Source organism: Megalops cyprinoides, chromosome 21, assembly GCF_013368585.1.
Source record: "Megalops cyprinoides isolate fMegCyp1 chromosome 21, fMegCyp1.pri, whole genome shotgun sequence".
Classification (NCBI taxonomy): Eukaryota; Metazoa; Chordata; class Actinopteri; order Elopiformes; family Megalopidae; genus Megalops; species Megalops cyprinoides.
In genome coordinates, this window is record NC_050603.1 from 1,388,710 (window position 1) to 1,413,779 (window position 25,070).

The 25,070-nt window shown below is 43.8% G+C and overlaps 1 protein-coding gene across 7 annotated transcripts in view; it reads right to left on the reverse strand.

Moving 5' to 3' along the window:
- Positions 1-2,510: 2,510 nt before the first annotated feature.
- The window catches only part of thrb (thyroid hormone receptor beta), a 70,132-nt gene continuing 47,572 nt past the window's right edge, over positions 2,511-25,070 (reverse strand). For 5 of the 7 annotated variants that reach the window (XM_036555258.1, XM_036555255.1, XM_036555257.1 and 2 more), the window contains 7 exons: positions 9,903-10,003; positions 9,443-9,590; positions 7,127-7,332; positions 6,062-6,148; positions 5,085-5,231; positions 4,166-4,424; positions 2,511-2,932 (listed from right to left, as the gene is read on the reverse strand). In XM_036555258.1, coding sequence (XP_036411151.1) covers positions 2,691-2,932; positions 4,166-4,424; positions 5,085-5,231; positions 6,062-6,148; positions 7,127-7,332; positions 9,443-9,590; positions 9,903-10,003 — 1,190 coding nt within the window. In that variant the 3' untranslated portion in view covers positions 2,511-2,690. The remainder of the gene's footprint in view (positions 2,933-4,165; positions 4,425-5,084; positions 5,232-6,061; positions 6,149-7,126; positions 7,333-9,442; positions 9,591-9,902; positions 10,004-25,070) is intronic. The other 2 variants (XM_036555254.1, XM_036555259.1) reach the window with 2 other exon arrangements.

Below are 25,070 nucleotides of genomic sequence, written 5' to 3' on the forward strand. Positions count from 1 at the left end.
CATCAGCTTTAGTGCAACTTTAAACATTGTCTTCTCTACTAGGGTATGCATCTCAGCAACATTCAGACCTGTGCAAGTTTACCCTGGCGTCTGTCTGACAGCGGCCATGGGCAGTGCGCTGAATTTGGTACATCATTTAGCCATTTTTAATGGATTCACACTCAAGACGTTTCTTCACTCTTGGCTGCTGTCTGTGGTTTTGGATACAACCAGTACTGTGTAATGTACAACACTGTTTTGTCTGCAGGATGACAAGAAACAAAACATTTATGAAGAAGTATTTTGGTGATTTACTTTTTGGGGTGGAGTGGGAGTGGGAGTGGGGGGGGGGGGGGCACTTCATTTGAGGGACTGAATGATTCAGGTTGTGACTGGTCTTTTTGTCTAAGAGTGAGGTTTTCAAATTTTGTGATTTTGTAGGATTCCTCCTTACCAGAGATGGCGCCCTCTTTGTGGCATACCAGGACTTTCAGACCTCCCTTTTGGAATGGTGAAAATGACACTGAGAACAGGTATCTATGAATCTCATATTCATAGTTATTTATCAAACTAACGCAAGTCTCACCAGCACTCTGTTCTTGCTCTACATGAGAAAAGATATTTACTGTCATGTCTGTAAAACTGTAAAATGTTTCATTATATAGGCATACAATATGTGTAAAAAATATCTGCAGTCTGAAAATATACAACCTTTATCCTTTATACTGTAAAATAGCTTTTTATGGTGTGTTTTTTTTTTAATTGAGTAGTTTATACCCACTCTTTAAAGAGCTAATACCCACAATGGCGCTTTTTAAAAAATACATATGCAGAATATATACCATTCTTTGATCAACAATTCCACATTGTCTGACGCTTTGGGAGGGGCCGAAGGCTCCCCTGTGCTTACCTGTTTCACCTGCAGCTCGGGTTCCAGAGCCCAGGGTTGCCCACCTGCCTCTCACTGATTGTCTGTGCAATATCCTTGAGTCTGTGTCGGTATGGGGAGAAAACCCAACCTTTCAAACCCTGCTGCAAATCTATTGCTTAAACAAGGCATTGGTTTACAGGTACCAGAAGCTGCTTTCAGGAGCACTAAAAGATGTGTGTTGTAATTTTGTTTTGCACAAATCAAATAGTTCTTTTTTTCCCCTCCAAACTAAAACCACAGCATTCTGATAGAAGTCAAAGGTTTCTCACTCTGGTGTGGTATTCAGGAAGAGGGACAGGTACAAACTTTGTATTTTTTAAAAAAAAATCAAAACATAAATGAATACCAGAAAAAAGGGTGAACAATTCACATTTGAATTCATTCACTGTACCATGCGGATATCACATTTGCTTACATTTTTTTTTTTTTTTTTTTTTTTACATTAGGCCAAGAATCTTTTCCATTTCCAGCTCTCTGCTTTCATTGGCATTTTGTAGCACCAACCAGTCGGAGTAGAAGCGCCACCTCGGTTAGCATAGTCCTTGAGAAAATATGACACATGGAATTGAGAGTTCCTGTAAGACGTGAACGCCACCACACTGCAGCACTGAGGTCGCCCAGCAGATCGACTAGGCGCTCTCTCACAGGTGTACGGATATAGTACACACAAACAGATAAACAGAACGACCTCTGACCCGGAACGCTCTCCTTCTTGTTATGAACTGGGTCGGGCCAGAACGCACCCTCTGAGCCTGGCCTCTGGCTGGACCGATGCATAACCCACCATCCTCCCATGATATTTTTTTGGCACCGAACGAGTGGCATCTTTAACATGGCCTTTTCTCCGTATATCCTTATTTTACAAAGCTACTCCTCGAAAGACTACTTCAGGGAGAGAGGAAAGTAATGGAAAGATGGCTTTCATTTTGAAGGAGAAGAAGGTGGAGTAAAACAGATGTGTTTTAAAAAACACGACATAAAAACAACTGTGTCAAAATGGATGCAGTAACAGTTCTCTGTTTTTCAGGAGCACAAGTGTGTGATTGTGTGTTTGTGTGTGTGTGCGTGTGTGTTTGTGTGTGTATGTTTGTGTGTCTGTGTGTGTTTTCACCTGAAACACATAATGGCAACATTTAGGAGGAGTCACTTTTCCTCAGCCAGTAATGTCTAAAAATATTTCTAAATTAAAACTTACAGATTCACTAGATTTACACGCCTCTGCTGACACAACGTAGGAGGAACAAGGTTTTTTTGTCCGTTTTTGGTGGAAGAGACTACAATAAAGTGGGAACGTGGAAAGTATGCCTGTTTTTTTTTTTTTTTAAACAGTACTTTCCAGGCTTAAGTCTAACTTTAAAAATTTGTATCAGATGTAAGTCATACTTTTTACAAATTTTAAAATACGTTTCAGGCTTAAGTTGAACTTAAACAGTACTTTTCAGGCTTAAATCAAATGCATCATAATTTGCATGACACCCTACCAATCACAAGGTTGTCATGACCATGTAAGTGCTGACAAAAATGAAAAAAAATTGCATAACCCCCCCACCCCCCACAAAAAAAAACAAAAACACATCTTTACGATGAAAAAAAAAGAAACCCTCAGCAGAGAAATTTACAAAAAAATTCGCTATTCACATGTACCCGCATTGTAGGAATGGTTCCATCCAAAACTAGGCCGAAGCTGCTCCTAAGCTATGGAATGAAATGACACTCAGTAGTGCTAAGAGTTGGGTGTGTCCGGTGCCCTCCCCCCTCCCACGCCCCCCTCTCCCCCCACTCAGTCTTCAAACACTTCCAGGAAGAGTGGGGGGAAGAGTTCGGTGGGACACTCCACCTTCATGTGCAGGAAGCGGCTGGCGTGGCAGGCCCCGATCATGCGCAGGTCCGTCACCTTCATCAGGAGCTTGGGCCAGAAGTGCGCTACCTTGTGCTTGCGGTAGTTGATGTAGTGCTCGAAGGCCAGCAGGAACTCCTCCTGGCACCGCTCGATACGATCCACGCTCGTCAGGCCCGGGCGGTCTGCAGCGGGAGGAGACACCGCATTCACACATGCAGATCCACATACTGACTGATCCACTGTATCATCACACAGTGCACACTCCACGGGGTAAAAAACAACAGCTAAATGACCTCTTTATGGAGAGAATACACATTATGCTGCTGTCATTTAGCAGACACTCTATCTGCAGCGACTTACACAGGCTACAGTTGTATCCATTTGTACAGCTGGATTTTTTTAAAGCAAGGGTACAAAAACAATGCCTCAGCAGGGAATCAAACCAGCAACCTTTCAATTACGAGCCCACAATATGCACACGCAGTGCACCCTCCACAGGTTAAAAAAGGCCAAATAAACAACCTCTTTCATAGAACAGACACTCAAATCTCAAGCAGAGAGCAGGGTTGACATCCACCAGAAAGAGGCAGACAGGCAGAAGTACGTCATCTTGAAAAGATTAAGAGATGTGTAATTTAGCGTTTGCCTATTGATCCCGACCACCACAACCGCAGTATAATCCTCATACAATCCCATCATTAGATGGTTTCCCTTCAGTGTATTCAGTAATCCCCCATAATCTCCACATAAAGGGGTATCTGCTGGGTGAGGAGGATTTTAGACAGCTCCAGGGTGGAGATAAATAGCACAGTTACTGCGCTCATCAGAAGTGAAAAAATAAAGGATACACCCTGTAGTGTAATATTCACTCAGTAGTGGCTTTTTGCTTATGACATGTGAAATACGTGCTGATGTTCTGGTAATTAACGTACATTACATCATTATGCAAACAACGTAGCATACATGTCCGCCATTTCGCCATCACATCCATTCTGTGACAATGGCTCACCTCCACACAGACAACATCTCAAAAACATGCAGGAAACAAAGCACACTCTACTGTCTCTTTTTCACTGTTAAAAAATCATCCAAAATCAACTGCAATCATGACTTGGCTTTTTCATACGTAACTATTGTACTGATCTGAATATTAGACTATGCAATGCAGTACAGGAAATATACAGGTGTAAAAGTATATCGTTCCAGAACTAACATCATTTTACTTGACATATGTCACAGGTGATATAAGCTATAAATACACAGACATGTGACTTAATGCACAGTCCTGTGTGCGGTGTTGACGACGCTGTTACACCGCTGACTGATGCCGATACAGGGTAATGGCATGTCCTGAGTGAGGCAGCGGGTCTGACGTGAGGTGACGGGGCAGGTGTCCTTCGGGGACAGCATCTCACCTGAGGACAGGAGGATGACAGCCTGCAACAGCGCCACCTCCGAGTCGTCCAGGTTGAAGGATGACAAGGACACGCCCAGGTCGAAGATGGCGTCGGAGACCACGCCCAGCCCCCCGTTCTTCAGCTGCCCCCGGGTCACGGCCATCTCGCCGTTGAGCGTGAGCGTCTCGCTCTCGGGGTCGTAGCGTACCGCCGCCCGCAGTGACATGATCTCCATGCAGCAGCCTTTCAGCAGGATGATCTGGTCTTCACAAGGCAGCTGCAGCGTGGAGGGAGGGAGCACCTGAGCATTCCGCTGCATTCTAACGCACCCAACCAAACTATGGGGAACTACGGTGCGAAAAGTCTCTGTTTTAATGCTGAAATGAGCTGATCAGTCTATTACAAAATGACCTACGTGAACAGAGTCTGTATGCATAGACAAATATGACTTAACACAGATAAACATGACTGACATAATTTCCAATTAAAATGCTCCTTATCCGAAATGAAACAAACTGAGCTTTATACTAGCAGAGGTCAATAAGATCTGTCAATCAAAATGTGAATTTTTTTAACAAAGGAACTACTGCAGTGAGCTTCACAGCTTGCCCTTCTTTAAACAAGTAATAGTGGGAATGAATCAAAGGAATGAGGGTTGTGCCAAAGGACCACCTTATAGTCACATCTCACCTCCCAGAATATTTGTATCTTACCTCACAGAACACAGCTGTTTTACATAACAAAATTTAGGCAGCTTACCTCACAGAACACAGCTATCTTATCTAACAATATGAGCAGCTTACCTCACAGAACACAGCTATCTTATCTAACAATATGAGCAGCTTACCTCACAGAACATAGCTATCTTATCTAACAATATGGGCATCTTACCTCACAGAACATAGCTATCTTATCTAACAGAATATGGGCAGCTTACCTCACAGAACATAGGCAGCTTTTTGGCAAAGTCCACCACCCTTGTGATGGCAGGAGTAATAATTTTTGTAAACTGACTGAAGGCCTCAATATCCACTTTGTTTCCTTCGGGGGCGTTGACGATGGGCGCTTGACCAATGTCCTCTGGCTGAAACGACAGTGGGAGGAGGGAGGGGGGCTTAGCATGTGAGGGAGAGCGGGGTGTGGACAGTCACCAAGACGACGATGACCTCACACAGTCATCCATATTGTCTTCTAAGCGTGAAAGAGGTTATAGAGTCAACAGCGCATGACATAAAAGACAGGGTCAACTGGAGGGGTTAACACAAGGGGAAGGTCAGAGGGGACACACGGACACAGCAGCTCTGACAGCATTTAATCAAACCCATTTCAGCCTTTATTCAGCCTGTTTTCCTCCATTTTTCATTTACTTCAATTTCCTTCAGGCTACAGAAATCGTACGTCCTACATCATCACCTGCTAACGTTATTTGTTTTTTTTGACTAGGGTTTTTCACTGACCTAAGGATGAGGTTGCCTCAAAAACAATAAAAAATGGCCCCTTCCTGTTGGCTAGCTTCCTTCTGACCAGAAGAAACAGTATGAGAGAGCGAGAGAAAGACAGAGCGTGAAAAGGAGAGTGCCCAGATTTCACAACAGACTAGGACAGGGCTGGGGTTCACTGGGATACAGCGCCCCCTAGCGTCTGGTCTTTGTTTGTTTGTTTGTTTTATTTTTGCTGTTTTGTAATCAGCAATGCTGCACCTCCCTCTAAAAATTATCAACACCCCCCCCACACCCCCCTCCCCGCTATGAGAGCTCCCCTGTGCGGACATTCCTAACAGAGAAATGTGCAAACACATGTCAACAACTCTCAGGAGGCATTTAGCGTTTCTCTGTGTCCCGAAAAGACAGCAGGCGAGACTCAAGAAAAGCGATTCTGATAAATACTGGGATCGTTTGGCCGACTGGTTCTTACCTTCGACTCCTTCACACGCACGTCACTCTGGTCAGAAGTATAGAATAAATTACAAGTTATTTCATTAAGTAGCATAGCTTCTTCCACCTGTTGGGCAATCAACAGGGATGGTGAACGTTCAATGAAGAACCCGAGTCAAGTCAACTACAAAAAAAACAAGTTTAAACTCAGGAAAGAGGAGAGAAAGGTAAAAGACAGGGCAAGAGAGAGACAAGCCAGTAATGCGAATGGTGGGGTTTCCATGGGAAGTTTTTAGGCTCAAGAGGCAAAAATATACGCACGGTTGTGATATTTATATACGCACAACACAAAAAGCTCCAGGAAATTGTGGAATACCACCTCCTTTTGCTCCATCTGATTAAATATATGCATGCAAATTTCAGTTGGGTTTTTCAGCTTGGTAGCCATGCCCATTTCAGTCTCTTCATATGAAAACCGAACACTTGATAATGTTATTAAATATTGGGCATTGACCTCTCCCAGGCTGTCGGTGCCTCAAGCATAGTGAACAATCACCATGGAAGCCCCACTCTTGTGTCAACAGTGTCCTCAATCTGTAGGGTACAATTACAGATTATAGAGAGAGACAGACAGGATCGTGTTAACACCTGGAAGGTATCAAGGTGCATGTGAGAACACTACTTTAAACACAGAAAGAAAGAAAGAAAGAGACAGAAAGAAAGGGAAAAAAGAACACAGAACATAAAACACACATTTGGTTTAGTAAGGTTTAGATTCAGGACAATACTTAAGGAGGAGGGGGAGGAGAAAGGGGAAAGATCAAACAAACAGTCTTTAAAAAATTAAAATAAAAAAAATAAATAACAAAACAGGAGATGTTCCGTTAAAGTTAGTGCTGCTGCTGTGCTGAGGAATGCATAGCTTCCCCTGTCCTCTACTTTCCCCCAGCTCTACAAAGAGATACAAAAACACATGGAGAGGTTAACATCAAGGACAGTGACAAGGGGAATGGGGCGGGGCAGGGGTGGGAGGGGGTGGGTCTAAGGGGGGCGGGGTTTATCGTGAGCCGAATTTTCACGCTGCGGCTGGGAGGAGGCGTCTCACCAGGAATTTGCGTTTCTGCTTCCAGTGGTTGCCCTGGGCATTGGTGGCCATGTGGGCCTCGGTCACCACGCGGATGAGCTCCCACTCGCCCTGCGTCGGCTCCGGCTTCTCCCACACAGTCTTCTGAAGCTCCTCCCTCTTCCGCCGCTCGCGGTTCTCCTCAATCAGCTTCCGCTTGGCCAGACGCTTGCTGTCATCCAACACCACTGGTAGGGCAGGGTCGGGGTGGGTGGGGGAGGGGGTGGGGAATGGGGAGGGGGGGTCAAATTGCCGTGATAAAACAGGAGAGCACGGTCACACGGCGAAAATGACCAAAATGCCAACGAATGCATCAAAGAGATCCACCGGGGGGACATGGGGGTTTTACTTTTAATAGCAGCTTAGGGAACTTTATCCAGCCACAAACACATTTCCCCTCTTAGTTTTGTTTGTTTGTTCAAATGACTTTTGCAAATACAGGGATTGTGCTCATTTTGTAGGAGAAACTTTTCATTTGAATTGATATTCAGAGGTAAAAGTGAAGAAAAATCTACAAACGTATACAATGATGGTTCAGATCTTACATTGATAAATGTCAGTTTCTTGTGGTGAACATAAATTTAAATATGTACAATTATACTGTCTGACAATATGCCCTGGCCCTGAACTACTGCAGGTCTTTATTCATCCCAGAGCCAGGAAGTACTCCATGCCTGACACTTCAGCATATCAGGGGTAAAATCTGATGTAGTGTTACAGATCAGTGTTGGCCACTGTGTGTGTGGGTGTGTATTGAGTGATGCAGTGCGACAGATCTTTTTTTTTTTTTCCTTCAAAACTGGTTATCAATGATAGCATAGGGGGATGTATCTTGTCACTGAGTAGCATATAAAATTAGGTTATTGTTGGCATGGACAGTTTCACAGAAACTGAAATGCAACCAATCAGGGGGCTGGAAGGAGCACCTCCTAATGACAGGGGGGAACTAACAAGCCTCCCATTGTAACGTTCAACATAAAGTCACTTTAAAATTGTAACGTCATAACTATGTTTTTAATATTGCTCTGCTAGAATAAACTCCACAGTATTATCATAAATCATGTTAATCTGTGAGTTTCTGCTGTGTAATTATACTTTAAGACACGTGCGTGTGTACATGTACACATCCACACATCTATGTGTCTTATTACAATGCAAAGGTAATAGTATGGGAATGTCACAGAAAACTATGAAAGCACAAAGATGGCTGATATTAAATTAAGTAGCCAGTAGCATATACTACTTTGATTTTGTATAAAATTAAATTTTGGGGTTTACCATATTTTAAGTTTTAAGTTTTTAAGGTCTGTGTGGAGCAGTTGAGTTAGCAGAGCAATGCTATGAACAGCGAATTCATTCGCTTGCATTTTATTCCGGCTGCTCTTACTCATAAAGACTGAATGAGCGAACGGTTTGTTCTGAAACGGCGCAGCTGAGCGAGCCGCTCTGAGCGAGCCGCTCTGAGCGAGTTTGCTGGCTCGGGCCTGCCGCGCTGCCCTCTGTCAGACGCACTGAAATCACGCTCTGCGCCTCGTTTCCTGTGCAGCTCGTCCGCTGAGCGCCGCCATGGACGCCTCATCACCGCTCGGCGTGACCCCGATGTCGGTGTTCCGCTCTGCGGTGGGGCCGGCACTTACATGACCGTGCTAATCTGTTTTAAAGAGCAGCCCAGGTCACACCTTGCGTGCAGGTCACAGGCACGCTAGGGGCTTTTCAATCCGCCTTTACAGCCAAGGTGAGACTGCTCGCTGCAGAATGTGTGGCTCTCGTATAAAACCCACTTTCACAGTTACTATATACCGCTGTCATCTCCACCAGGGGCAGCTGGAGCACGGGTCATGAGCCTGGCCCTTTGTGTGTGTGTGTGTGTGTGTGTGTGTGCATGTGACCAGACTAAGTGAAAACTTCAATAGACAGATCTGCATGGAATGTAGGATGAGACTGACTATCTATGGGTAAAATGGACAAAATGATTAATTTTCAGGTCTTGTATGCGGGTAGAGGAAGTTTCCATTCACTGTGCTTACCGAGTGCCTTCATTCATTTACATAGCTGATTTTTTTACTGAAACAATTAAGTTTAAGCATGTCACTCAAGAGCCCCATCTGGGAACCAAATTTGGTGCCTTTGGGGGTTAAAGCACAGCATCATAACCACTTTGCAAGCCTGAACAGGAAGGACAAACTGGTTCCACTTCCTGTGTCACAGACAGACAGAATGTCAGCTTGCCCGAAACAGGAAATAAAATAAGTAAACGAGGGGAAGACAACAAGCAATCATTGAACAGGTGACACTCACAGTCCGTTGCCATGCCGACGGCGATGCATTTTTTGAATCGACACTCCTGGCACTGGTTCCTGGTCACCTTGTCGATGACGCACTTCGCCTCGTACTTACAGGCGTACGTGGGATTAAGGTTCTTCTGGATCGTCCGACGGAAAAAACCCTGAGAAAGAGTGGCACAGCAACCTTCTCACCCACTCCTGCTTCTTCCCCTGAGCGCCTTCACTCATTTATCTGCCATATAACAGACACGGACCAGCGGGGATCACAGAAAACTAACGTTAAATGTTTTAAAAGGCATATATAAACACACTGCCTAGCCATAACAGTCTCTGCATCTCCAACGTTAGGACAGTAACTGCACCGCGAGTATTATGGATGTCCTACAAAGAGGATATATTCTTATTTGCAGTTTTCCTGTTCACTGTATAAGCTGTGCCATAGGAAGTGCTTGAATGGGTGAGCTGGGGGTTACCTTGCACCCCTCACAGGTAATGCAGCGATAATGGTAGCCTGTAGCTCGGTCACCACACACTACACACAACTCGTCCTTGTCCAAGTAACTTGGTATGTACCCTGGAAAGTAAAAATAAAGAGTATGAATAATATCTCTTGTGTGTAATGTACATTTTATGTATACAGATAAAACAGTTATTGGTACATACAGTAACGTAAACCAACCTGTCATTATATCACCAAAATATCCTGGGATATTCTGTGATTTTATATTACCAATCTAGATGCTGTTATATTAGAGCTCATGGAAAGGACACCTTTACCACATTTTAGCAATGATGGCTGTTACAGAGTATTACGCCAGCTCAAAAACAAACAAGGTGAAGGGATTATGACAATATACTTCATAAAACATATGCTATTACTTATACACATTCACACACTGAGATGACTGTGCAAAAATTCTGTATTTCTAATCTTGTAGCAAGAAAAGACAAAAAAAATAATAAATCTGTCATTCACAAATCAGAAAATACTAAAATCTTTGAAATTTTTTGAGCATTCTCCAAAAAATCCATCTGAACATTAACAACTCAAAGGCAAACAACATGAACAATGTCACCAGGTCAAGGATTTACAAACCTCAAAATCAAAACTGAAATTCAAAATAACAAATCAACTGAAATGAAGTGAACCCAGCTGGCAGACACCCACACTGGAGGCTTTAATAATTTTAGCAATTATAGAAATAATAGGATGACTGGAGGTGAGCCGGTACTTCTGAGAAACGGCATTTAGTTACATTTCCTAATGACTAAATCAGCCGCTGGTAATGAGAGCGGAACCTGTATTAACCTCATATGACTTGGGTGATTCTTGGGGGTGGGGCCGGTCCTCTCGGCAATCCCTGATCAATAAGAGGGGGTGCACCACCACCGTCTGTCCCCGGCCTGCCAATCCCCCAAATCAATAACACCCCCCCCCCCCCCCCCCCCCCCCCAAAAAAAACCCCTTCCTCATCAAGACATGCATCAGTCAAACTCTAAACCAGCACCATATTTTCCACTAATCAGTCACACACACATGCGCGAATGCACAATTATTGCATGAAAAAAAGGTGTCAGAACTGCCAAATTGTTTCTTATAATGGGATATACTGTTATAGTTCAGAACAAACAGGACAGGTAACAGAGCACATGAACAAATGAACGAATTAACAAATAACTTCATTGCATGCACTGGACATCCAGGTCTCGGAGTTCTGCATTTTTATGATACTTTAAAGATTGGAAATGCCATTTCATTGTTAACTGAGCCTCTATGTCAGTTCGACATGCTGCTTTTTCGTCTTTAATAATCTGAAATATGAGTGCATTCATTTACATGGCTAAAGGTTATTGTCTCAACAGTTATCACAACTATTGTCTTTCTTAATTCTTTCAATAAATACAACAGAAAGAAGAGCTCCGTAAAAAGTAATGATGTTCAAAGTATCCATATCGTTCGTTTTGCTTCAGTGACAAGATTTGATCCTTTTAATTATGTCCTAAGAGAGACATCAGATCAGCGTCCAGACAGCCTTCCTTCAGGGGCTTTCAGACCTTTTCTCAGGCAATTCCTCTGGATGGTAAACCATGAAATTGCACACTGTGTGGTGCACATCAGATCGAATCACATTCATCCGTTTCTCTCTCTCTGAACATTTGTGCGCCAGTTCTGCTTAAAGCAAGACTGCTTTTATTACTACTATTTTAAAAATGTTATTCAGCTGATGTGGAAAAAGATCATGGCGGATTACACGCACATCAGTCATGAATGCACAAGGCCCACTGTCCCTGCACAAAGTTTAAAAGACACAAAACTAACCTCCACTCAGGTGATACCCCAACTCAACTCTACTACCTCTACACAGGAGACCTATACAGCAGGATCCCAAAAACTCTACGATCTGTACACTTGAGATGTACACAACAGGACCCCAGGAAAACTACTGCTTTAAAACTGGGGACCTACACAGCAGGACCCCAAAAAACTCTACTGCGTCTACACTGGAGACCCCAGGACTCCACATTCTCTCTGCATGTTGGAGGGGGTACTCTGCTTGGGGTTGTGATTCGGGACCCCTACCTTTTTTGTGCGGGCCTTGCATCCATGGCACGTAGGAGAAGTCGTGCTTCCCCTCCCCGAAACAGTCAGCGGGATGGTAGTGGCTGAGCCCCACCTCCATGCCGCAGTACTCGCTTTTGAAAGGCGGGTTGTTACCAGGGTAACCGCAGGCGTAAGGTGGGCCCGGTGTCCATGCCTGTTCCATGCAGGATGGGGGGTGGTGGGGGTGGTGGTGCAAGGGCATTGGCTGGGGCTCGCAGGGCCCGAACCCGGGACCCTCGCCCCCAAACATGCAGTACTCACCCCCACCCTGCGCCGTGTACGGCCCGCCCCCCCCAGCACCGTGGGACATGTCAAACATGTCCGACACACAGTAATTCATCCTACTGCTTCTGCTCCTCAAGCCAAAACGGGAAAAACAACTAGGACAAAATGGAAGTAAAAAAAAAAACGCTCAAAAATGGCCGCTGTAAGAGCTCTCAAGAGGGATTTTCTCATGCAAGCTCTCCTTGACCGCCTACATGTAAATCTGCCTGCGTTCCCACCATTGTGGTCTCACCAGGCCCTCTGTCACACTGCCTATGTGGGACGGTGCGCGTGTCCGACGGAGGCGGAAGACCGGACCTTATATATCGCCCCAGTGGCCAGCCCCACGCCGCCGCCAGCATGCTCCACCCACCAGGAGCGAGCGTACCTCGCCGTTGAGGGGGATTTCTGAGGGCGGCCCTAATCCGGCACGTTGGGAGCGCTGACAGGGAAGCAGACTGAGGTGCTGCTCTGACGGATTAAACCCTGCGAGATGTTTCCCTTCCACCAAGCGGGGGAAGGAAACGCCGGACAACCACCAGCCCCGGGGTTTCAAAACTCCATCCAAAAACTAATTAAGCACATAAATATGTTTAAGAAACTGCAGAGAGGGACGTCCTGTCTCCTAGCTGCGACTGATGGACCAGACCAAGACATTTTTGTGAATTTTTGGGTCAGCCTGTGCGTTGCCTTTATCTTGTTGTTGACACCTGACAGGGTCCGGTTGGAGTGATTCCCATGAGATTAGAGGAAAATCCCCCAAAATCTGGTTTAAACTTCGCAAAGCTGCCTTACTGACTCCAGTATTGATTTCCAATGACTTGCCCAATTGTCTCACATATTAATCCCCTGGCGGCCATATTGGTTATTTTTCCCGGGCTAATCCCCACAGTGCGGGACTGTCAGTTATTACACTCCCGCCAACACTGAAGTTGGTGGCATATGTTTCCTTACACCTTTACTTCTCAGACACTCGGGCGTGGCGTTAAAGACAAAGGCTAAGCGCATCATCCAAACGATTATGAGTCACAACAAAAGCCTAACGGCATAAATACCCCCTTTAAACCACAGACAGGATGGTGCTGGCTACAAGCTAATTAAACAGACATGGCCAAACACCAGTATAATACTAATGGAAATATTAGTGATGCATAGTGCTTAGAAAATTATTTGCATTTATATATGCAGTATATATGAATGCATTATGTATATATCCATATATGTCTGTATGCACACTCATTTAAGATTGACTCAGAAATATGCCAACCAAAATAAATGAATATGATCAATTCCACAGCATTCACATTTTGTGGTTAGGCTGTGCTGTACTTTATTTCTGGAAGTAAGAATACCAAAACAGGAACAGGGTTACAGAACTGCAGAGAGGAATCTCAGGCTTTGTGGAGAGTGGCACTCCTAGAACCAAGAAGCTCCAGAAATAGTCCTCCTTGACCACAGAATGGAGACTGCACCTCCATAATATCCAGACACCTCAAGATGAGGACATGAAGACAAACCAGCTGATCCCACATTCATGACACAATCCCTTTCAGTTTCATTGCAGGATTTTATAAAACATGGATGCACAGTAATATTTACTTATATTATCCTTAAGGCACACCTAGATATATTAGCATTTGAATAATTCAGATTTACATTTATTTATTGTACTCTTCACATTGGTGCATGATTAAAGGTAATGCTTAAGCAGGAGCTCTAAGAGGAGAGGTCCAATCCACTTCGATCCAGATTCAGGAAAACAGGCCCATTACAGCCCACAGGCTGTTCTCCGCGTGTCATTGCTTAGTTCCCCAGACCTGGTCTCCGGCTCTCATCGGGCAGGCTTCACCCAGTCTGAAGTCCACCCGCACTACGCAACTCTGCTAAAAGCTGTGCTCGGCTGTCCAACCTCCGTCTCGTTTAGTTTCATCTTTCACATACTCCCACATACTGATGTTTACAGTCAGGGTGACACAAGCACAAGGTTGCCACCTTAGAACGAAACAGCTGATGAAGTGGGCTTGTAACCAGGAGGTTGTGGGTTAAACTCCCAACACACTGCTGCTGTTCTACTGTTGGGCATGATACTGCACTAGAATTTAAACTGTACACGTGGATCATGTGATAAAGAGCCATGCAAGTCCTCTGTGATGAGACAAATAATAACAAGTAAAGGAAGAAGTAAGTGGAAGAAATTGCCCTAAAGCCATCACAGACAGAGCCATCAGCAGCAGAGACTGTGCCAACAATGTGTTCAGTGACACAATCAGCCATCATCTTCACCAGTATCCCCAAAGATGAACAAAAATGATTCATGAAATAACATCTGTACAGAGGACACACTCTGGCCTGGAACACCTGGTGCCTGGCAAACAGCATATTTGCCTGCAGAAATCTACTAAAATAATTAACTTTGATTGATGTTTCTAAACGCAGCCTTTAGTTAGATTCTTGGAGCCATGCGCAGCGGGATATGGGTGTTTGAAGATGTTCCTGAATGGGTCTTGGATTGTTTAAGATTTTGGAACCTCCTGTCAGGACATGTCTAAAAATAACACAACCTAAGTGATTCAATTGGGAAAAAAACACCTCAAAGCAACAGTCAAATCAAATCGTCCAGTAATGGCTTTAACAAGGGGAGCCACATATTCTGCCTGATGATAGAAAAAAAAAAACTAAAGGTCTGCATTTTGCAAGAATAGTTCCCTACATCAAAATTTAACGTTAAAAAAATCTCTTACACAGTGGCCAATGGTTCAGGAGAACACCGAAGGCATATCGGCCTCTTGACAATGAATTTCTTTAAGTGTATGGCGGCACATGTATACATATACATAAAGAAAGAAAGACTGGTGTCTCGCAAACTAAACTTGACCCAGACACATTATGTGCATTGGAGGCATTGCGAGGGTCACTGCGAGGTAGCATGCGACAGCTGTTAATAGGGAGGCCTTGTGAGGTAAATCTCCTTCAGTACCGGGTCTGAGACCAGTTTAACTTTTTGATGAGGTGATGTTCTTCATCCAAGCCTAATCTCCCTGCAGTTCTTAAAAAGACTTTACAGGAACCGCCAAGGGAGCGTCCACCATGTGACACGCCAATCTGTTGCGAATTTTACGTCGATGAAGGTACTTTTTCGTGGAAAAAAACAAACAGAATGTAAACTAGTTCCCTACGCTAGTTCTATACCATTTCTGACAATGCTCTTGAAATAAAAAAAGTGAAGTGAACTTTGAAGAGAAATGATAAGCCTGCTCAAAAATACTTTGAAAGCTTACGTGGACATTAGCGAATTAATCACTTAATGGATTTTTTCTGTACTGTGGCTCAACATCAGAATAGATATAGGCGTGCACCTGCAAACAACTCTGGTTGGTAAAGGTCTTTGCAGACAGGGTTTCCTAGGGGTAAGGCCCTTGCAATTAAACTTCCTGCTCAGTGTATGTGTGCTTCAAATGGGGTTTGCGTAATTGGACTATTCGGCACTTAACAGCCAAAAGATCACATCCTGTTGTTCCTGTTCTTCACCTTACAGCTTACAGACACCTACCTGCTGCACTGCTCTGGCCATACCGCTCACATATTTTTTGGGCTCAAGAATTTTATTTCAGATGTTTACACAATTTGAACAATTTATGAGACAAATGTTAGTTTTTTGTTCCAGAACAGAAGCTGAAATGCAGCTGCTTACCTTGTTGCTTTCCGAAAACGTTCGAACCCCAATGCCATGTCTTGTGGGCCAGGCCACCCTCAAACAGGCACAATCCAGGAAGCCCATTCCAGGGGTAACCGTGTATCCCCTTGCACGGACACTTCCAAGTGCATGTGCCCTGTAGTCCGATGCAGAATTTCACACCCCAGTACCCCCATCTCAATCCCCCGAGAGGTAGGGTTGTGGGTCCTGTGGTGTGGGCTGGATGCTTTAACCATAGTCCAAAGCCACAGTGAATGTCTATCAATAACTACCCCCCACAGCATCCCTGTACTTCCCCAAAACTGGATCCCCAGGCATTCCTGAGTATTGTGTTGTAAGGGTGCCGTTTCTCTCTCCCGATTCTGCCCTGAGCTGCTGCCTCCAAGGATCCGGCTCTACTGCCGACCCAGAGGCTCCTCCATCCATTTATTGCCTGGCCGATCGATCACTTGAGGTCCCGGGGGTTCAAAGCTGGTCAGGGCAGAATATTCAGAGAGCGGGAATCAGCAGATTCAGGGATAGGGCCTGGTTTGACATGGATCATTGAGCCAGCTGTCCCCAGTGGACTGGGCTTTACCTGAGGTAGACCGTTGCGGCATCTGAGATTGGGGTGACGCAAGGGGAAAGGCACAACGCCGCAGTCCGGATTAGTTATGATTCATTCTGATTCATTTCCAGCACACCCCCCCACCAGCCCTCATTTACATTTCTGTTGCACGGGCATTGCATCATGGTGGGCAACACAGGCACCTCGTCCAATGATTACAGCAGTTACAGTGTCACTCCATGCAGCAACCACCCGGCTGCAACTGCAGCTCCACGGCTCAGACTGCATGCCGTGTTGTATTTGTCCTGAAAGCAGGTTCACGCTCATTTTAAACAGGACATCTGCTCCATTGTGTTCAAATCCAGAACAACTAGCCGGCTGTAGCTTTGACACAGAAGCGGAACGGGGTACCCCCCAAACATTAAACACAATATTCAGGGAAAAATGCAATGAAAGGCTTCTCTTTCTAAAATCCATCAGTGGAATTTAAATGATTTTTTCCCCCAAAAAGTTTCAAAACCAGTTCAAACTGATCTTATTGTCAAAGCAAATCTCTTTGTTGATTCTAAAGCCAGATCACTCCCTGATGATTACTAAAACCATCATTTATATTGTGAAAAGTTTCACTTAAATAACACAAACACCTGCTGAAGTGATCCCGCTGGGAATCGCTCGTGTGGTCACAGGGGGACACAGACCCTCTGCACGATCTTAGTGATGTAGTAGTGGTGGTCAGGATGTCCTGAAGGGACAGGTTCCTGGAAGGGACTTATCGTCTTTGAGGGAATATGAGGGCAAAGAGTGTCACCGGTAATCACCAGCAACAGGCTTCAGACAGCTTTTAAAAATAGACAGCCAGCCTCCATGCACAGATCGTATTAACGCACAGCGGAGGAACAAAGAATCGAAACTGTGAAAACAAGGACAACCGGCTCCCTCCACAACTCCCGAACCAGACAGTGTGATGGAGGAAAGCCGTATGCCTGAGTCAAAATGTCTAAATTTATGCAGACAACTAGATACTATAAACTATTGTTAACTCGTTTTCTGCATTAATATTGGAAATAACATTAATAGTTTGACCATTTTATGACTATACTACAGAATCTCCATCAACTGACTCTTGACCGAGGGGCAACAGCAAGCAAGCACAGCTTGACAAATCATTTGAAATCATTTTACACATCATTCAAAGATTGACGGGACTCCCAGGTGGCTCAGACGGCAAAAGCACTTTTTTTTCCAAGTGCAGGCTGAGCCCTATGGTCTGGGTTCCCATGTCACTAACCAATGATGACTTGGACCAATTGACTTTCCTCCAGGGATATAGGGGTGGGTAGGACTGTGCTGTCACTCAACAGCAACCCTTGCTGGTCAATTGGGCACTCGTGGTCTACCAGTATAAGGCTGCGTACGACTCATGTTTTCAAGCTTGGCATCGGGACTGTGGTGCGTACAGAAGTGGCGGTGACAACACACGTTTTGGAGGAGAGCACCCTCTTAGGTTATAAGTGGGGATAGTGGTCATGGGCAGCTTCTGTGACACGAATTCGTGAAAAGTTTATATAAAAGAGTACAGGCAAAAAAAATGTTCTTCTGTTGATCTCTTTCTTTGCTCAAACGTCACAGTGTTCCTGGAAACATTCTCTTGCTGCTCATTACCTTCTCTCTAATGGTGATCCCAAGGCGCTATCTTGGGCCCACTTCTTTTCATCTCTACATCCACTGAGTCCTCTCCTCACTTCACATTGTTTAACACATCACTTCTGTGCAGATATAATAGTAATTTCTCTCTGCCTTTTTCTCTTGCTCTTCTCAGGTTTCTGCTTAGAGGCCAGATGTTTTCTTCTTTGATACATTTGCATGATATTTAAAAGTGAATCTTTGCCAAAAAAACTCAAATTGAGTAGGTTTTCAAAAACAATATAGTGATTCTCCATATTTCAAAGCAAGCTGGTTTTGCAGTTGAGAAATCTCCCTTCCCTTCCAAAAGAATGTCACACTGATAACAGCACATAACCCCCCCACCTACTCATGTGGACAACATAAAACTTCCTGCAACAAGACAGTTTTAATGCAGATCTCCACAGGGGACTTCAAAGCGTGTGCAGATGGTTGTTTGGAACCATTTAATCCTTAATCCATTCACAGTTTACTGAAGTGTTGATAGTTATTACAATTTTAGCTGAAACAGTGCAAATCACCTCATGTCTCTGCCTCTAGTCCCCACAATAAACCATAAAACTTGGCACATCCTTTCTGCCTTTTAGCAAACCAGTACCAATTTCCATTCAAATTCCACACAGGGAGAGACAGATCTACACTGCACAGAAAAAACAGACCATATCTTAGCTAAGGAGTTGGAGTCTATTGCACCGCACTGAAATGATGCAGAAGACTTATGAGAAATACTGCGGTTTGTAAACATACTTAGGTAGGAAGAGGGAGAGGTAGAACTGAATTCTGGGCTTTTGACAGTATGTGGGTTGGATAGCAGGAGGTCAGATAAGAAAACAGAGAAGGTTTTCAAATCGTCTTGTGCTCTTATTTATCAAAGCAAATGGAAAGCATTTTCAGTATGGATGTGCACTAAAGTAACAGTAAGCAGCATGAAATCAGAATTTTCTGGACATTACTGATATCCTTCTTTTAACATACAGTGTACATACAACAAAATATAACATATATAGACAAAATAGGTAACACACATTTTTACATTACGTTATTGTCATTTTTAGCAAGCGTCTTAGGAATGCAAAGCATTCCAGCTGTGAGGTCAAAAGCATCTTGCTTTCATAATGCTCCTAAATACAGAGACTGAGGTCACTTTCACCATCCTTCATGCACATATGCAAAGATCCACAAATGCCGAAAGCAGCTCTTGAATAAAGAGGAAAATGAAAGAGTCATCTCAGCAGTCAAAACACCGGCAGTAGCTTGAATCTTTTCTCCGCTCAAAGGGGTGAAGAACATTACCTAGATAATTCAAAGGTTACTGTGTTTTCTGTCCAACAATAATGACAGCTGGGGACTGACCATGTTCGTTACTTTTGCTGTCACACTCACACTCGTACCAGACTGTTGGCTGCTGAACTTGTGAATGCGAATGGGGTATCAATGAATCATTAACGTAGCATATCACAGCAGTCATAAAGTCAATTATCGTTTTAATAATTCACAGTCCGCATTTTCTGATGCTTACTGATCTGATTTAACATCAAAGCATTCAACCTTCTCTGGTGCAGCTGGCAAATTCTCATTCCTGGTATACATGCTGGAATGGTATGCAGAGTCACCCCTCTCTATTACGTATAAACCATTTGTGTGTTGTTTTAGTATCATTCAACCTTTTCAGCATTGTGTAATGCACATGCTGTGATGGCGAAAGTCACACGTGGTGTGGGAGATGCACTTTTGCTCCAAACCTTGACACTTCAAATAGGATCAATCATTACACTTAACAAGATCGAATACCCATTCGCTGACCATCATCACTATTTGACTGTACCCTTCTGAGCTCTACAACAGCTGGGTTTGATTGAGCTCTTAATTGAAATTGATGTAGCTGTTGAATACTGGTCTGGCTTTCTGCTTTACTGTGAGTACTTGGAAGAAAGAAATAGGTCACCAAAAGTCTCTGGTTGTTCAATTAACTCAGATGGGGTAAAATATAACTACCAGTACACTGAATACACTTATTAAGTGTAACAGGTTTCATTGTGTTCTTAGCTGACTGGCTATTATTTTTACACATAAAACAAACAACCTAGCAGCTACACAGGAGGCCTTGTTTGTGCCTGTCAGAAGCGGTGGAAAAAGAAAAAAAACATTGTGATGGGTTTATTCCTTTGGAGGAACTGAGCCTCTGCATGGCAGATGTCTGGTGCTGGGTGACCTCCCCTCCCTGCTCTGCCCCCGACCCCCAACAACCACCTGTCACTCCGTCATCACGCCTCCGCAACGATCTGACACTCCGAGGGCCACGGGGGGTCCCCCAAAGTCGACAGTGGCGCCAACCCCTGCCACAACGCATTAATCTGCCGCCATTTCAGCAGATCTTTAGAGAGCCTAGGGGGGATGGGAGCAGCTCCCCACCGCAGCGAGACCTCAGGCTCTGACACGCATCGTGCAGGGAGATGCACGGGAAAAAATCAATAGCAAAGAGAATAATCAACTAGTCTACACGTGTGTGTGTGTGTGTGTGTGTGTGGGTGTGGGTGGGGGGGGGGGGGGGGGGTGTGTGCAGGGATTATTTTTAATTTGTATCTGTTCAGACTAAGCCTATCTGTCAAGATCAAAATAATCGATTAGTGTAGGTTTTGAGGATTGAGCGATGCAGCTTTGGTGCTCCTGGTGTCACTGCACCAACACAAAACGCTCACCTTGCAGACAAAACTGTAGTGTACCTGTACATTGGACGTGTGACCTCATTTCCTTTGCTAGTTATAGATTGGACGAATCACATTTTCTGTAGAAAAAAAAAATATTTTTACATGACATTATGACTGGGGCGGAACCGGGGCTCATTGCAGAGGGGGCGAGGACCTGTTGGGCCCTTATACAGCCTATTATAGGCTGTGTGGAGATGCAAGACAGAACCAAGGGGAAACTTACGGAGACGGAATGGCGGAACGGAGAGAAATGCGGATTATAATGAGGTGTGCTATTTCGATCGCCTCGTTCCTACTTTGGGACTCGAACAGAGGGCGTAATTTTTCTGTTTGTACATTTACACAAGGATACTGGACAGCGAATAAAGTTTTCTGTAACTCTATTGTGTCTCTGCTCATTCAAAATAAATATCGCGCCGAGAAACAGCTAGGGGTCAGTCGAAACCATTATGGCCTCAGTCTGACTTTTTTTTTTTTGCCGCAATCAAGACACACAAACAAACTTTATTCAAAATATTCAACTAAACAACAAAAATGCATGTTCAGTCAGGCAGATGGGGCTCAAGGCAGGCCCTTTTGTAACTGGAAGAACCGTGGGCCCGGGGCAGCCACACCCCCTTTTTGTTATGACACTGTGGTCCCTTTGTGTGGTAGTTACAGAGCCCTATGCTACAACCACACTATTGCACATCACACTGCACACCTGGACTCCTCAGGTTCACAGCTCACCTGTGGCCATCGCATCTAACCATTCATTTACCCAATCTTACATCTTATCCATCCACTGCCTGACTATGCTCTCTTTCCTTTGCTCGAATAGTCTTTGCGCTCCTTTCCCTTCTCTGACTAGAGGAGCAGCTTTCCCTCATCGGGCTGACTTCCCAGCACTGTATGTAGTTAAATACAATAACGACGCCGTTGGCTTTAACTGATTAGTGGACCAGCGTGCTACTAATTTACTCTTCAGCTAGTGAGAAGTGGTAGTTATGGTATAAAATTGCTAAGCTACCCAAAATGTAACTGTGCAACTTGTTTACTAGTTAGCTCGCAAGCTACGTCTGTAATTATGTAGCCTGGTTATAAATCAGCTAACATCACTCCGTCTTGCTGGCTGGCTCGCTAGATAGCTATACGTTTTTACCTGACATGAACTGCCAGACACACCCACATCACTCAGAGATATCATTTTTTGTAAACCATAACATGTAATTAGACGGTCATCACCGTAGTCAGGAATCTAATTACCTTTTATGGTTTACAACAACCAAAAGCATTAGCAAGCTAGCTACACTGACTTTAGCAAAGTTTGTTAGTTAAAACCGAAGTTGACGTTCGCATCTGCAACGCTTCACTGTTTGTGATCCACAGAACTACTAACTGTAAGAACTATTCCTGTGACATCATCGATTTCGGATAACATGTCTGTGCGCTGCGACTCAGGGAAACAGTAAAGGTTTCCCCCCCTCAACTGACCAAAAACCGTCTACTGAAGAACTGCACCGTTCATTACAGAAGAAATTTTCACAGAAAGTCATCCTTTCTTACCAAAATGTTTCATGTCCGTTTTTCTTTCTTTGGAGATGACTCTTCTGAAAATGAATCTTCATTTCTAGTTATTTCCGTTGATAAATACAACGTCAAAGAGAATGTAGTCATAGTGTTTCTATGGCAACAAACATAAGATTTTATTTTTATGTTATGCTGTACTCAATCTCATTAAATAATACGAGCATTCTATTTAATATTTGTGTTTCCATTTAATTATGCTTTATTTTTAAGGCAAGACTGATGGAGGCAGCAAAAAAAACTGCCAGCCCGTTGTAGTCAACAAGCTTTTCTACGGCAGCAAAATGAATGGGCATTGGGAGACGGACACAATAGCAATACCCACCTAAACTATTTTACTACACGTTCATTTCACAAATTGTTGTAAAGGATGATAACAAATATTTAACTTAGAAACGTATCTTCTTTTGCCGGCTACACAAAACTTCCGCAGCTTAATCAGTAGGAAAAGGCACAGACATAACTTGAAATGTGTTGGTGCGGAGGCACAAATCGACTTCATCTTAGAGTAAGGTCGGCTTCAATGTCTATGCGTGTATTACAGAAGTTCATAAACTTCATCAGATAATGACACGACAAATATGAGCGGTAACCTACATCTCTATATTCCCCGAAAAAAAAAATCAACGTAACAATTAAAATCGCTCACTTTGCAATAAACGGGTCATTGTCTAATAATTCACGACCGCTGTAGTATCTATATGTTGGATGATAGTGAAATTCCGAATTATCTGGAATAAGAAGTATTTGGAGTATAAATACAGACGTGAGGCTTCCAACTGTGCATACATATGTCGTGTATGTCCTTCTGCTGCATGGATAATGGATTTAATGAGGATATTAAGAGTACATTTCCCCGTTTTTCTGTTTTAACATTAATTGCTTTTTCAAGTGTTCTCCATACACAGGTGAGGCCTACCATTTAAACGCATTACATAAGGCATGGGTTATCATGCACAGACTCACGAAATGATAAAGCTGGCGTTAGTAGCTCACACAGACACGGCATTGTGAATGTGCTTATGTAAATGGCGCATAGGGCCAGATACTTTAGCTTAGATTTACAAACCCATAAAAATGCATAAAATAAAAATGGAATTCTGCTTTGGAATACTGTGCATTCCACACAAAAAGGCATTCATTTTAATTTAGAAAAGTGGATTTAAGGCATTTAAATTGCATTTTGGATTTCCTGGAAATTCTGCAGACGACCTCGATTTGGGACTTTGTCTCCCCCTCCCCATCCCTCTGACCCCAAACAAACCCCTGTCTGCCTACCTTCTGCCACATGACCCCTCCATTCAGTGGGCTGTGACCTCCACACCACATTAAAATCTGCCCCAATCAGGCATATTACTGTACTAATGCATTCATTCGTTAAACACCAAAGAAAAATAAGTATTTCAATCAGATCTTAATATGTGAACTATGGGAGAAAAAAAACTGGAGAAAAATACACATCCAAAACCCTCTGGACTCACTAATCACCCTAAAAAGATGAAAGAAGAGGAAAGAAGTACAGTCTCTGAAGGCCAGAAATGTGGGCCTCACAGCATCAGTAAGGAAATGCTCAAACATAGCCTGCCTAAGCTGCAAGGAGCTCTATACCAGCTATTTAACTTCAGCTCTGAAAGCTAGACCACTTAGATCCGGAAACATGGCTTGATTGCCCCTATATTTAAATGTAGCAATGAAAATGACTCAAATTATCATTGAGGCATCTGTGTGAGCAGTGATCTGGGGAAGGTACACAGCAATATAATTTACACCTCCATATTGGCGTTCTATTGACGTAACAATACTTGAGTACAGTTCCATTTGTCTTTATACCAGATCTTGTATATTTACATGCTGCACACACTAACAATCGGATGTCCAGCAAAATAATTCAGAGGAAATGTATCTGTTTTACTGATTAAAAAAAAGAATTTTGTTCACATTATCCCAAAGACTGTTTTTTAAAATATGACAGAGTGGTGTGGACAGCAGTGTGGAGCAGTGGTCAGAGCAGCAGTGTGGAGCAGTGGTGTGGAGCAGCAGTGTGGAGCAGTGGTCAGAGCAGCAGTGTGGAGCAGTGGGAAAGGACACAGTGTGAGTAATTAGATAGCTAGTGGGTTTGCATCCTGGATTGTACCCTTCAGTTTTGAGCTCTGTATCTCAATGAATCCTTTACAAAACAGGTGTAGGATTGCAGAATATGCTGTAAATGGATAGTGATACAAACTGCCCTGGATAAGAGCATTGGCCAAATAACACACACTGACATTATCTGATTATCTATGAGAATTAAACCTTCACCACTGTCAAGTAATGAAAGAAGTGATACAAAGCTGCACTTCCTGTTGTGGGCCTGTGCACTCACCCATGCACAAACACGTACACACATATCCTCAGAGAACACCACACTTCCTGTTTTGGACCTGTGCACCCACACACATTCACACACACACACACACACACAAGCACACACTCGCAGAAACCCACACTTCCTGTTGTGGACCTATGTACCTACTCCCTCTCTCTCTCTCTCTCTCTCTCACACACACACACACACACACACACACCCCCAAACAGGAA